Source organism: Phoenix dactylifera, unplaced genomic scaffold, assembly GCF_009389715.1.
Source record: "Phoenix dactylifera cultivar Barhee BC4 unplaced genomic scaffold, palm_55x_up_171113_PBpolish2nd_filt_p 000382F, whole genome shotgun sequence".
NCBI classification, from domain to species: Eukaryota; Viridiplantae; Streptophyta; class Magnoliopsida; order Arecales; family Arecaceae; genus Phoenix; species Phoenix dactylifera.
In genome coordinates this window covers 409,021-424,504 of record NW_024067829.1, presented here as the reverse complement: position 1 = coordinate 424,504, position 15,484 = coordinate 409,021, and the positions used below count along the sequence as shown (strand labels likewise).

The window sequence follows — 15,484 nt, the reverse complement described above, 5'->3', positions numbered from 1 at the left end:
ATGACATGAGGTATTAATGGTTTCTCCCCAAAAGTACTTAGGGAGGTTACTTTCACATAGCATGGTTCTAGCCATTTCCTCTAGGGTTCTATTTTTCCTTTCTACAACTCCATTTTGTTGTGGTGTCCTAGGTGCAGAAAAATTATGAGTTATTCCCTTTTTATTACAAAACTCATCAAATAAATGATTTTCAAATTCGGTTCCATGGTCACTTCTAATAGCTATGACTGAAGTATCTCTAGCATTTGTTACTTCCTTATGAAATTTCTTAAAAATTGAAAATGCTTGATCTTTATGAGCTAAGAACATGACCCAAGTATATCTAGAAAAATCATCTACAATAACTAGACCATATTTATTTCCACCTAGACTTGTGGTTCTAGTTGGTCCGAATAGATCCATGTGTAGTAGTTCTAGAGGTCTAGAGGTAGAGACACAATTTATGGATTTAAATGAGTTCCTTGATTGTTTGCCATATTGACAAGCTTCACATATTTTATTCTTCTCAAACTTTAGTTTTGGCAAACCTATTACGGAATCTCTTTTAACTAGTTTTGATATTGTGTCCATACTTGCATGACCCAACTTACGGTGCCATAACCAACTAGCATCATTATCCTTAGTTTCATTAACAACTAAACATGGGTTATGTTTGGCAAGATCCTCAAGGTCTACTACATACACATTCCCACGTCTTATTCCTTTAAAAACTAAACTGTTGTCATTTGAGTTGGTTATGATGCATAATGATGGTTTGAACAAAATATCAAAACCTCTATCACACAATTGACTAATGCTAAGTAGATTATGCTTAAGACCATCAACATATCTAACATTATCAATAAAGGTTGAAGGGGTGATTTATACTTTACCTATACCAATGATGTGACCTTGGTTATTGTCTCCAAATGTCACAGCACCTCCCTTCTTAGCCTCAAGGGTGAAGAATTGGTCTTTGTCACCCGTCATGTGTCTTGAGCAGCCACTATCCAAGTACCAATAATTTTTGTCGACCTTGGCTGTAAGATACTCCTACACAAGCAAATCATACAATTTTAGGTACCTAAGTTTTCTTGGGTCCTTCATGGTTAGTAATGTTGGTTCCTTTTGGAACCCAAACCCTTTTAATTTTTCTTTTAGTTTTTCCTTTCCTATAATCACATACATTTGCTTTATGTCCTAATGTTCCACAGCAAAAACATGTTATTTTCTTAGTTTTGCTTTCTCCTGCTTTAACAAAGAAATTACTAAGGAGTTTTTGCTTATTTTTGGATTTATATCCTAAACCAGCTCTATTGAACACAGCTCGTTGACTATTAAGTATCATTTCTAATTTTTCTGAGCTATAAGTAAATTTTTCTACAAAAGGCTTGTACTTTTCATGTTCTAGTGCCAATTTTTGTTTTTCTGTTCTTAGTCCATTTAGGTCTTTTGTAAGACTCTCTTTTAAGATTTGTTTATTGTTTTTAAGTTCGAATATTTCTTTGGTCAGCCTTTCGTTATCTTTAGTTAAGGTATTAGTCTTTTGAATTAAGATTTGGTTGCTTGTCTTAATTCTGAATTTTCTTTAATAATAACATCTTTATCCTTAACTAATGTATCATACTTACGGAGGTGAGTTTGGTTAGTTACTTTCAATTCTTTGTTTTTAAGGTTTATTGTCTTATACTCATCCATTAATTCATTGAAGGCATCATATAACTCATCGAAAGTAAAGTCTAAATGTGTTCCGGATGTTACCTCATTGTCGTTAGCCATAAAACAAAGGTTGGCCTTTTCTTCTTGTTCCTCATCCGATGATGATGATGATGAGTCGGAGTCCGATAGGGTGGAGACAAGGACTTTCTTTTTCTTGTACTTGCTTCCCTTCTTCAGCAAAGGACACTCAGCTCTGAAGTGCCCCGGCTTCTTACACTCATAACATCCAAACCCCTCATTTTCTCTTTCCTTACCTTTATCCTTGTGATAGGAATTTGAGGGGCCTCTCCTTTGATGAGAGGACTTCTTCCGGTTGATGAATCTACGGAATTTTCTTACAAGGAGTGCCTCATCATCATCTTCCTCATTGTCTTCCTCTTCACTGCTACTGCTGCAAGATACATCTTTGTTAGTGGAAACAGATTTTAGTGCTATTACCTTTTTTTTGTGAGAGGACTCTTCTTCATTGTGTTGTTTCATCGTTAGCTCATGCGTCATGAGGGATCCAAGTAGCTCCTCGAGTGGCAGCTTGTTTAAATCCTTAGCCTCTTGGATTGCCGTCACCTTGGCTTCCCATGACTTTGGTAGACAACGAAGAATCTTCCTGACAAGCTCACTGTTAGTATAATTTTTGCCAAGGCTTTTTAGGCCATTGACAATGTCAGTAAATTTAGTGAACATGCAAGTGATTGTTTCATTAGAATCCATCTTAAATAATTCATATTTATGAACTAATATATTTATTTTGGATTCTTTTACTTGATTTGTGCCCTCGTGGGTCACTTCAAGTCTATCCCAAATCTCTTTTGCAGAAATGCAAGTAGAGACTCTATTGAATTCATTCCTATCTAATGCACAATAAAGCACATTCATTGCTTTGGCATTTAGTTGTGCCTTCCTAATGTCATTGTCATCCCAATCCTTTTCAAGCTTGGGTATAGTGACACCCTCTACATAAATGGATGGGATGTATGGTCCATTTAGAATGGTGGTCCACATCTCATAGTCTTGGGCTTGGATAAATATTCTCATCCTAGCCTTTCAATATGTGTAGTCGGATCCATTAAAGAATAGAGGTCTATGTGTGGACTGGCCCTCAATGTGAGAAGATCCAAATGGGGTTGTCATTTTGATCTTTTACTCTTTGGGTAGTAGAGTTCCGGCTCTGATACCACTTGTTGCCCAGATAGACAACCCAAGAGGGGGGGTGAATTGGGTTTTAAAATAATTATTGCAATTAAAGTGTTTGTGGACACTAATTAATACTTTTTGCAAGTTGATTAATTAGATGCTATGTGCAGTGAGTGAGATGAAAGTAAAGACGTCAAGACAATCACAAACATAATGATTTTATAGTGGTTCGGAGCTAACCCTTGCTCCTACGTCCACTCCCCAAGCCTCACTTGGGAATTCACTATAACCCCTCGGATTACAGCCGGTTGTTTTACAAGCTCGCAACCCAACTTGTTGTTTTACGAGGTCACAACGAACTCGGTCGGTTTTCCCAGGCTCACCGACTAGAACCGCCCGATTGTTTTTCCGGGATCACAATCAAACCCTTCACACGTTGGTTTCAACCTAGGCTCACCAACAAACCTTTACATCCTTGATTCAATCCCCTGATTGAACCAAGTAAGGACCAAATGGATAGAAAAACAAACAGAAAAATACAGCTTCTAAATAAGCAGATTTTCAGCAATATAAATAGAAGAGAAGTTAAGAGCCCTCAAACAATTTATGATGATGTAGTGGAGGGCTTCTTGAACTCTGGGTCTCCTCTTGAATGTCTTGAAGACTTGAAGGCTGAAGGAGACTTCTTTAATGCTGGGAAGAGTTGGTTGAATGGAGTTAATGGCCCTCTTCCTTCTTTTTCGTTGAGAATCCTTTGGCAGATGAAGAATATGTATTTTCTTTGAAAGGAATGTCACTTCTCTACCTTGCTACAGTTCTCTGTGGCTATTTAAGCCATTCCCCACGGAAACTAGCCGTTAGACACAATCTACTAGCCGTTCTGCACATTCTGCACATCCTGACAATGTTTCCGTTGGGATCGGAGTCGACTCGCGCAATCTGGAGTCGACTCGGCAACTGTTCCGGATTTGAATTAAAGTGCTCTTCTCGACTGGGAGTCGACTCCCCAAAGTCTGGAGCTGACCTGGCACTTTTGGAGTCGGCTCATCCCAAGGAATCCATGGATGCATTTTTCAAGTTTGCTCACTCGAGTCGACTCGTGAAGTCTGGGAGTCGACTCGGCACTCAGAGTCCGAACTCCCGAGCTTCTGTCTTTTGGCCCGTGCTGTCTTGGAGTCGACTCGGACTGTTTTGGAGTCGACTCGGCTCTCAGTATCCGAAAAGCAGTCTTCTGTCTTTTTGGGGTAGCGCTGCCTTGGAGTCGACTCGAACTGTCTTGGAGTTGACTCGCCTCTCAGAGACAAAAATACTGTCTTCTGTCTTTTTGGGGTCGCGCTGTCTCGGAGTCGACTCGGCCTTTGCGGGAGTCGACTCGGCTCTCAGTGTCCGAAAGTTGCTCTCTGACTTTTTCCTTGTATTACACTGAGAGTCGACTCTCGCTTCCTTTGGAGTCGACCTGCCAACCATCGGAGTCGACTCGCGTTCCTCAGGAGTCGACTCGGCTCTCAGGGTCCAAAATACCTTCTCTGTCTTTCTGTCTGTAACTCTCTGGAGTCGACTCATACTACTCTGGAGTCGACTCGGCAAGAATCGGAGTCGACTCGCTGACAGGTTTTGAGTTGTATCTTTCTGTTCGTCTGTCTGTTCTCAGTCGGAGTCGACTCGTAATGTCCCGGAGTCGACTCGAGCCTGTGCCAGTGCTTCTGATACGCTTGGAGTCGACTCGTAATATCCCGGAGTCGACTCGAGTCTCAGACTTTGGTTCATATTGACTTCTTAACTTATCCAAATTGTCTTGAACCAAATCTAGAGACACTTAACCATAAATTTACAAGGATATCACTGAAACACTAGATTGAATTCATTAGTAAACATAAGATATACTCAAATGCTTTGAGCTCATCAAAATCAAATAGGGTTATAATCAATCACTCCACATATTGGTTGTTGTCTCTTCCTCTCTCTTCACTCACAACATTTAGTAAACAAACTAATTTGCTAGCAATAGATTTAGTTAATTACTCATTATAGTTTTAATTGGTCATAATTAATTAAAACCCAATTCACCCCCCCTCTTGGGTTGTCTCCTTGGGCAACAGAATGGGATCAAACGTCATTTCACAGTGAGGATGACTCTCCAACAGAATGGTGTAGCCGAAAGGATAAACCGAACATTGGCAGAGAAGGCCAGAAGTCTGAGATTGCAGGCATCACTTCCCAAGTCCTCTTGGGGTGATGCGATAACTTTTTCACGTTTCCTTGTTAATAGGTCTTCTAATCGCAAACTTGATGGAGGCATTCCAGAGGAGATCTTGAGTGGGAAGAAGGTGAAGCTTGACTACCTAAAGTTTTTTGGTTGCCCGGCCTATGCACTTGTAGAGGCAACCGAAAGAAGCAAGTTAGACCCGAAATCGCAGAAGATGATCTTCATCGGATATCCATATGGAGTCAAAGGCTACTTGCTGTGGGATCCTCATTCCTAGAAGTGTACCATTAGTAGAAATGTGATCTTTGATGAGGAGAGCATTCTGACAAAGCTAGGGATCACAGATGATGCGAAAAAGGCTGGATAGGACAGCAGTAGATAGCATTCACTAGCAAGTGATGTACTTTCAAATTCTACCTCCAAACGTATTTCTTTTGAGATGGAATTTGGTAGACATGTTCCCACCCACACATGTGGAGGGCCAACTAGGAGGGCCATCTATCCAGGATGATGTGCTGGTAGAGCCACACAGTTCCGGTTTGAAGGACCTTGTAAGGGGAGTGGCACCGCACAAGCAGAAGCACATCATCTACAAGCCTGTCAGATATGGCATTAATGAGACTATCTCATATGCTCTCATCATTGCTAATGGAGATCCAGAGACCTTTGAGGAGGCCATGGAGAGTTCAGATCGGGAGTCGTGGATGCAGGCCATGATGGAAGAGATGAAGTCACTCGAAAAGAACAGTACATGGCAGCTAATGGATCTACCTAGAGATGCTCGGGCCATTGGTTCAAAATGGGTGTTCACAAAGAAGGAGGTACCTTCAAAGCAAGGTGGAGTCAAATACAAGGCAAGGCTTGTTGCAAAGGGGTACTCACAAAGAGAGGGAGCTGACTACACAGAGGTATTCTCTCCAGTGGTGCGAGATGCTTCAATTTGGGTGTTGCTGTCTTTGGTAGCACCGTATGATATGGAATTGGAGCAGATGGATGTGAAGACGGCATTCTTACATGGGAGCCTAGAGGAGAAGATCTACATAAAGCAACCAGCTGGTTTTAGGCAGTCTGGGTTGGAGAAAAAGGTCTGTCGACTCAAGAGAGATCTCTACGGTTTGAAGCAGTCACCCGACAGTGGTACAAAAGGTTTGATACTTTTGTCTTGAGCCTTGGTTTTTTCAGATGTGAACATGATAGCTATGTCTATGTGAAGGATGTGGATGAGGATTATGCACTATATATACTTTTATATGTGGATTATATGCTCATTGCCAATAGGAGTGCCGATACAGTGAATGGGCTGAAAATTGCATTGTCTGCAGAATTTGAGATGAAGGATTTGGGTCCATCCAGAAAGATACTTGGGATTAAAATTTGCCGAGATAGAAGCAAGGGTATTATCCACTTGTCATTGGAAGGATACATTCAGAAGGTGTTGGAGAGGTTTGGGATGAATGAAGCCAAACCGGTTGGAACACCTCTTGCAAGTCACATGACTCTTTCCAAACTGCAGTGCCCCCAAACAGATGAAGAGAAAGAGTACGTGGAGAGAGTTCCATATACCAGTGCCGTGGGCAGCGTGATGTATTCTATTGTGTGTTATAGGCCAGACATAGCACATGCAGTGAGCCAGGTGAGCAGGTACATGGCAAACCTGGGAAGGAGCACTGGAAGGCACTGAAGTAGATTTTTCGGTATCTTCAAGGAACTCGAAGGCTTGGTCTGATTTTTGGGCAGCAAGATGGATCTAGGGGGAACTCCAATGTCTCAAGTGAGCTTTTAGGCCCATTAGAAGGGTTGTTGATGCTAACTTTGCAGGTGATTTGGATATAAGAAGGTCTACTACAGGTTATGTCTTCTGCATGTACGGTGGACCTATTTCTTGGAGATCAACCCTTCAACTTATCATGGCCTTGTCCACCACAGAGGCCAAATATATAGGGATTACAGAGGTTACCAAGGACACTCTTTGGTTGAAGAGACTCATTCAAGATATGGGCGTGAAGCATACAGTGGTGCTGCACAGTGATAGTCAGAGTGCTCTACAGTTGGTTCAGAATTCAGTCTATCATGCTCGCACGAAGCATATAGACATGAGGTACCACAGGATTAGAGAGTTAGTGGAGGATGGTGAGGTAATACTAGTGAAAGTTCATATAAAGAAGAACCAGTCGGATGCACAAACGAAGACTCTTCCACGGGACAGTTTCCTCTCTTGTGTGGAGCTGATGGGGTTGATGGACCAGGTGGAGATTGCTAAGGCTTTAGAGCACTAATGTGGAGATTGTGGGCACAAGTGTGGTGCATCCAAAGCAAGAAATGCAAGAAACTGCAGTGAAAACAGTGCAGGGGTCGACTCATGCTGATCTATGGTCGACCCCTGTAGAGCTGGGGCTGACTCATGCTGATCTGGGGTCGACCCCTGCAGAGCTGGGGCCGACTCATGCTGATCTGGGGTCGACTCCTGTAGAGCTGGGGCCGACTCATGCTGTAAAGGGTCGACCCCAGGCCTGTACTAGATTTAGGTAGAGACGAGAATTGGTCTTCTACATGCTTGAGACTCAAGTAATTTGGGTCTTGAGGGGGCTAACCATTATTAGGCTAGATTTAGGCTCAAAGGGAGAGAGAGCATGCAAGTCATGGGTGTACATGGGCTTTGGTTGAGTGCTTTCTCATGTGGTTTAGCCTAGGAGAGTTTTTGGGTTTGAGTCATGATTGACCATGTATATATACACTCATATATTTTGTATATGTGTGGAATGAAATCAGATGATACTCCTTTCTCCGTGAAAACTCTATTCTCTTTTCTTCTCTTCCTCTCATGCACGTAAGCTACCATCTCTAAGAATCATAGGGCACGCAGCCATTAAACAAGAAGAGCCTATTTTCGCTTGGCTCTTGTTCTCCTCCACCATCAAAGAACCTGTGATCCACGCCTCTAACAGCCAAGGGAAAGCCCCAGGTGCTATGGTTTGAGGCGGTTAATATCCTCACACCATGGTGGTCTCAGGTCAAAGGATTAGTTGCACGATTCCTATTAAGAGAATCATTTTTTGACATGTAAGTAAGACTCTAAAAGATATTCTCCTGGCAGGTCAATTCAGTGACCTCATTTTTCTAATGAGCACCCACATCCTTGTATTAGTGTCTCCACACAAGTGATTGTGAGATCAATCACCCTCTCCATCAAGTATACCGAAGATGTGCCAGTCCTACGGTAACATTGATCCCCGACTCAATGTACCAACAACTGAAAATATTTTAGATTAGGGTTTTAGGGTTTTAGGTCTCACTTGCATGATCTCATCATAGCCCTAAAACTATTATCCTAATCTATGGAATTCATCATAAATATAAGATGCAGCATATGATGAAACATAATGCCTTTTTATTTATAATAAAATGTCATGTACATGAGCTGAAAAATCAAAAGAAATTCTATCACAATATAGATTGTGACTGGCTTGTAGGGCATTATTCTTTCACAAATTGCTTACATTGTTTAAGATAACATCAAGGAACTTATGAAGGTTACGTGTTGCCCAGAAGACCACCCAAGGGGGGGGGGGGGGCGGTGAATTGGGTTCTAATTAAAATTAGACTATTTAAATCACTTATAAAATCTTTTTTGATTTTAAACAAATGCAATTAAACAATTTATAAGAAAGAAATAAAGAACCAAAGAAAGACAAACCACAATACAAACATATAGAATTTTATAGTGGTTTGGAGCCAACTCTTGCTCCTACATTCACTCCCCAAGCTTTTCTTGGGAGTTCACTATAATCCTTAGATTACAGTCCGATTGTTTTACAAGCTCACAACCCAACTTGTTGTTTTCTCGGGATCACAATAAACTCAGTTGATTTTCTCTGGCTCATCGACTAAAACCAAACCGTTTGTTTTTCGGGCTCACAAGCAACCCAGACTGATTCACAGGCTTGATTCAATCTTCTGATTAAATCAAGTAACAAGAAGTAGATAAAAAGTGTTTAAGACAGTTACAAGCTTCTTGAAAAGCAAATATAATAATATAAAGTGAATAGTAAAGGAAAGAAGCCTTTAAACAGAATTTGCTGATGTAAGACTTGGCTTCTCCTTTACTTGACCCTCTCTTGAATTATCACGACCCCCGCCCCAATCCGGCGGGCCGCCGCGACGGTCCCAGGGTGCGGGTAGGCATAAGGCCACCAGCCACCACGTAGAACCCTACTTACTTATCATAATCATCAATAAATTCTGAAATTTTTTTTGGCATGATGCATGCACAAAATGATCACCTTTCCTATATTGACCTGTCAGGATTATCTCAATACCTACAACAACTCTACTTGTCAGAGCAGCACTCACATAACCTGTCACATAATAAACCTGGACAAGATATCGCAATATATCATCACAGGCACACGACTGATCTACTCATATATATATATATACCTGCTTTCCAATCTATCCATGGTCAACCCATATCCACAACAGGATCTATGACTGTAACTATACACTATGTACAACAGAAGGTTTATATTACACCAAAATGTATAAACCTCTATCTACATTATACTATGGAGCGGCACAGCTTGCAGGCAATCTCTAATCCTGCTCCTCTCTATACAACACCTGCCCTGCAATCAAAAACACCAAACTGGGGAGTGAGTATATAAATACTTAGTGAGTGGAGTAGAGAGTACTATGCACATGAGACAAGATATAATCATGGCTCGAGGTGAAATCTCAAGAACATATGAGCAGTCATCAATAACAGGATACACATAACTCAACATAAAAAATATGGAGTAAATCATCACAGTATCACCACAATCACAATCAACTCATCTGGAACATATATAGAATAATCTAATAAACATGAATGATACATCATGAATATGCTCAACAGATCATAACACTGAAATGTGTAAATCAGGGTGTCAATATGCAAAGTCATCACTAGACAGCTGTCGGAAGGTGGGTCTTACGCCCCAGGCGAACCACAACAACTCCCTACTATCACATGCATATGCAGAATAAGACACCACACTGATCATGTAAATGCTGGCCAGTATCTAGAATAGAAATTCATAGAAATCCGTGAGAATCACCTCACAACTGAATACTATCGGCACCTCGCGGGAATGCTACATCCACGAAAAGCCATACTGCACCTCGCAGGGTCTTACTATGCCCGGCGGCAAGCAGAATATAAGTCGTAGGACTGGCCGATCCTACGCCTAGGGCCGTGTCCCCCCTAGGAAGGGACTGGGCTCCGCCCACCCAGAAGGCTACTATGTGCACACAGGCCGATGTCTAACCCCTTGACTATACGTGTCCTGTAGATACTGCCAAGCCATGCATAAATGCCATAATGCACCCTCCCAATACTCTACTAAAAGGAAGTATAATCAAGACTACCACTCATTCGACCACGACCCAATCATAAACTAACATCAGGGTTGGGAGTGAGGGGTCAAGGGAGTGCAATACAACTCAATATACCACTGAAAAGGCTCTACAAATCTTTGAAATAGAGGAAATGAAATCAATTTACAAAAGAAGTCATTTTACAATCCGGAACCAATTTGAATACTCTTCTACCCCTTTTAATTCCTCTCAATGTTCCCTCAAATGCATGTACAAAATAATCAAGCATGGAGAAACAAGATTATAGAGGAATTTACTACAATATCAGTCAATATGCACAAGTGGAATCAATTCACACTTGGCGACATTCATGAAAATGAATTAAGAATGCTCATGGTGCAAAGTACATGACTCCCACTCACCTGCCAATCTGGCACAGCCCTGATACGCCTCCAAAAATCTACAGTAGGTAGTAGGGGACTTCCTCCTCTTGTTTCCTAACTTCTTGCCCAACTGATACATGCATTTACAATAGATTTAGTTTTGTATCGAGGGCCATAATCTACGTGCCAATCATAAATATAGGAAACTTTAATTGATTCAACTCCCCCCTTTTCTGAATCTTTTCATTTTTCCCTTTTTCCTATCAATTAATCTTCCCCTTATATGTATTATGATGCAAAAGCATCACACACACACCTTAGGCCAATGCTATAGGGTCAAGGTGTGAGAAAGAGTCAAAATCCTCATTCACTAAAAATTTCACTGAAACGTGAGTCGACCCCAACCTCATGAGTCGATCCCACCACAGAGCCGCAAAACTTCATTTTCTGAACTCTCAGAGAGAGTCGACCCCTACCTTGTGAGTCGACCCCTCTGAGGCATGAGTCGACCCCAATCTGCCCCGAGTTGACTCTAGTTGAACTTAAGTCGACTCCGGCGCGTTTTGAGGCGACTCCCATCATTTTTCTCACCCTTTTTCATCTCGGATGAACAGTAATCTGGACCGACAGCGGGTTACTTCATCCCGGTTTTGATCCACTTTCCGAACTCCAATTTTTATGAAATTTTTACCTAACATTCTACACTCATAGGGGTTTCCAGAATGGTAACATATATCGGCAACGGAGGCCGATTGGCCCCCAAAATAATTCGTCGAAATTGGGACTTCGACACAGTTTTTCCGCAGTCTCGGAAAAACTTTGTTGAAGCCCAACCTCCTCACCTTGGATCCCTATCAAAGACCCTATTTATCCCTTTTTCATCTTCAGATCTCTAAAACATTAGATAGAATGTGTTGCTTACCTCTTTTCCTCAGAAAAATTGAAGTCTTTGCACCTCAATTCCTTCTTCTCTCTGCTTTCCTCTTCCTTTTCCTTCTTCTTCTCCTTCTCTTCTTCTCTCTTTTCCTTCTCTTCTTCTCTTTTCTTTCCTTCTTTCCACCTGAAACCAAGCTCTCTTTCCTTCTCTCTATTCAAAATCCACCGCCTGAGACTCCCCTTCCTCTCTGTTTCAAATCCAACGCCTCAGACCACCAAACCCCATTTAAGTCACATCAAAACACCAAAATTTTTCATTTTGCCCTTGCCACTTCAACGGATCTACAATTATGCCATTATCTTTTGATTCCTTCCAATTTTACCCCTTATATATCAATGCATCTTCAATCATGCCATTAGTTCCTGATTTCCAATGTTACCCCTCTCTAATTACTTAATAATTATTCTATTCTTTTTATATATATATATATAAAATTTTCGGGGTTATTACATCCTCCCCTCCTTATATAAAATTCGTCCTCGAATTTAAAAGAGTAATTTACCTGATTACTCAAAGAAGGGTATCTGCTCTTCATATTCTGTCCCGACTCCCAAGTGCACTCATCAACATTGTGCCGGTGCCATTGAACCTTCACCATACATATTTCTTTATTTCTCAGCTTTGTGATCTGAGTATCAAGAATAGCTACAGAAAGTTCTTCATAAGAAAGGTCTGAATATATATATATATATATACATATTTAAATCTTTATACATCTTAGTACTCCAAGGATGTACTGTATATCCAGTATTATGAGCTTCTCTCATAATTTCTCTCTTTAAATCAGAGTCATTTGGAATACAAATTCAGTTCCTGAGTCTCAATGATCCATCCTCATGAAGTCTAAGCTCTGACTAAGAACCTGGTCCAATGTCACTTCTAATCTTTTGCAATTGAAGGTCATCTACTTGAACAATCCTAATCCTCTCTATCAAGGTAGGTTGAGCACATAGATTTGCCAAATGTGCATTAAGATCATGCCAACATACCTCGATTTCTGCTCTCCTCAAATCTTCCAAGATTTCCTTCTCGGAGATGCATAGAGCAGCAATACTACCAGAAACTTTTCTGCTCGGTATATCTACCACAACATTAGCTTTTCTCGGAAGTGAGTAAAGCAGCAATACTACCAGAAGCTTTTCTGCTCGGTGTGGTATTGGGAATCAAATCAATTGCAAATTCAATCTCTCTCTCTGGTGGCAAACAAGGAAGATCTTCTGGAAGAACATCAGGGTATTCATTTATTACTGGAATATCCTCCAATTTGATCTCCTTTCAGGTATCCATTACATAGGCTAAATAAGTTTTATACTCCTTTCTTAATGCCTTCCTAACTTTCAGGACAGAAATTAATTGTAATGATGAATTACATTACACGGGTGCATCGCTTTGAAAGAAGAACCCTGGTTCTTCAGGTATCTAGAATATCACTCTTTTGCTGTAGCAGTCAATATGAGTGTGTCAAAGTTATATAATACATTACTCTTTCAGGTACCGAGACATCCAGCCTATTTCCAAAATGATGTCAAAGTCTTGCATGTCAAGTTATATAAGATTTGTCGCTAACTTTCCTACCCCTATTTGAATTATGCAATTCTTGCACAAATGTCCACAATTACTGTTTTCTATAGGGATGTAAGAACATACAATGATTCTTCTAGTTTCTCAAGTATGCAGTGTAATTATCTAGAAAAACTAACTGAAATAAAGGAATGCATAGAGCCAGAATCGAACAAAATGGAGGCATCAACCAAGCTGACTGGTAATATACCTGTCACCACCCGGTCAGTGGCACTGGCATCCTGGTGGGTCAGTACAAAACTCGAGCATTGCTTCTTGGCCTCTAGTCACCAAGTACAGGAGGTCTGAGTTCATTCCTCCTCTTGTATGGGCAATCACGTGCCAGGTGTCCAGTCCGCCCACAACTATAACATGCCCCCGCTCTCCTCATATAGGGCCCACTATGGGATCTGCTAGAGTAAGTGCGGGCCCTGGGATCTGCTATGGTGATATTGATGATCCCACTATGGGATCTGCTAGAGTAAGTGCGGACCCTGGGCTTCTTTTGAATTGGAGTGCCCCTGAAATCCCATGGCCTGCCACTCTGACTTCTAGCTGATCTGGATCTCATCAGGTCAGCCCTTTCTCTATCAGATCTTTTCAATTCAGCCTCTACTTTCAAGGCTCTGTCTAAAATATCCATATAGCTGGTAATTAACTGTGAAGATGTCCGGGACCTGATCTCATATCTAAGCCCTTGTTCGAACCGGTTGGCTCTACTCATATCAACCTCCATGAACTGGGGGCAGAATCGACCCAGCTCATCCAACCTATTGGCGTAATCCAAGACAGTCATATGCTCGGACTGAGTTAGCGATAAAAACTCATTCTGCTTCATTTGCCTAACTGAGTCCGAAAAGTACTTAGCATAAAACACTCTCTTAAAATCTCTCCAGGCCATTCCGTTGACCTCATATGCTGTCTCCATAGCAGTCCACCAAGAGTCAGCACTCCCCCTTAGCATGGAGATAGCTAGTTTGACTTTTACCTCCTCGGAAAATTGAAGTAACTCATACATCTTCTCCATTTCCTGGATCCAGGTCTCAGCTATCATGGGATCGGACCCACCATCAAACATCGATGGATTCAGCCTACGGAACCTCTCTAATAGGATTCTATCGGCTGTACAGGTTGGGCAACCAACTGCATCTGCTGCTGTTGCTGAAGCAGTTGTGCCATTAATTGGTACACTCCTGCCAAGTCTGCCTGGGTTGCTACGAAGTGTGGAGTGGTTTATGAAATTGATTGGCTGTCAGGGTCCAGGGAAGGTGCCCTTATTTCTCTTTCATCCTCCATATTGCTTACGGCTACCTAGCAGTCAAGAATTTATGATGAGTTTACATAAATTATTTTCTTAGCATAGCAAAAATAGCAAAAACTATCAGAGAGATAACATAATTATATCATGATTAATCTGAGAATCAACTGTATTCACCTTCTCTTATTAACAAAGTCTTCATTATTGAAAAATCTAGTCTCCCATCACAGTCAATATTTTTGACCAATTTAAATTGACTCGATCCACTATACTTTCACTGCACAACTCTGATCAATATTCTCCGAATTTATTAATTGACTTTCTATCAAAATACAAATCTTGATTGTAAACTGAAATGATATAAAATTTTATATCTCAAGTAGAGCCAAAAAGAACTCTTAAGTCTCATCCCCAAATATATTTTGCTGAATTGTAAATGACTCATAAAATAACATATAGAAAAACCCTATGCTCCATAGTATAATCCTATACTTAATCCCGACTCACCCTATTGCTCTGACAGGACACTTCTTAACCTTTGTTCTGATACCAAGCTTTGTCACGACCCCCGCCGCGATCCGGCGGGCCACCGCGACGGTCCTAGGGTGCGGGTAGGCATAAGGCCACCAGCCAGCACGTAGAGCCCTACTTACTTATCATAATCATCAATAAATTCTGAAAAAAAATTTGGCATGATGCATGCACAAAATGATCACCTTTTCTATATTGACCTGTCAGGATTATCTCAATACCTAGAACAACTCTATCTGTCAGAGCAGCACTCACATAACCTGTCACATAATAAACCTGGACAAGATATCGCAATATATCATCACAGGCACACGACTGATCTGCTCATATATATATATATATACCTGCTTCCCAATCCATCCATGGTCAACCCATATCCACAACAGGATCTATGACTGTAACTATACACTATGTACAACAGAAGG

At 41.1% G+C, this 15,484-nt stretch overlaps 1 protein-coding gene across 1 annotated transcript; it reads right to left on the bottom strand.

The window, feature by feature from the left end:
- Positions 1-13,553: 13,553 nt before the first annotated feature.
- Positions 13,554-14,348, bottom strand: LOC103697812. The gene has a single exon (XM_008779749.2). It carries the CDS (start codon positions 14,346-14,348, stop codon positions 13,554-13,556), a length of 795 nt encoding a protein of 264 aa, XP_008777971.2.
- Positions 14,349-15,484: the final 1,136 nt, after the last annotated feature.

What these genes read in the sequence shown, in the direction of transcription:
- LOC103697812 (XM_008779749.2), bottom strand. Translation starts at nt 14,348, where the DNA reads ATGTTTGATGGTGGGTCCGATCCCATGATAGCTGAGACCTGGATCCAG.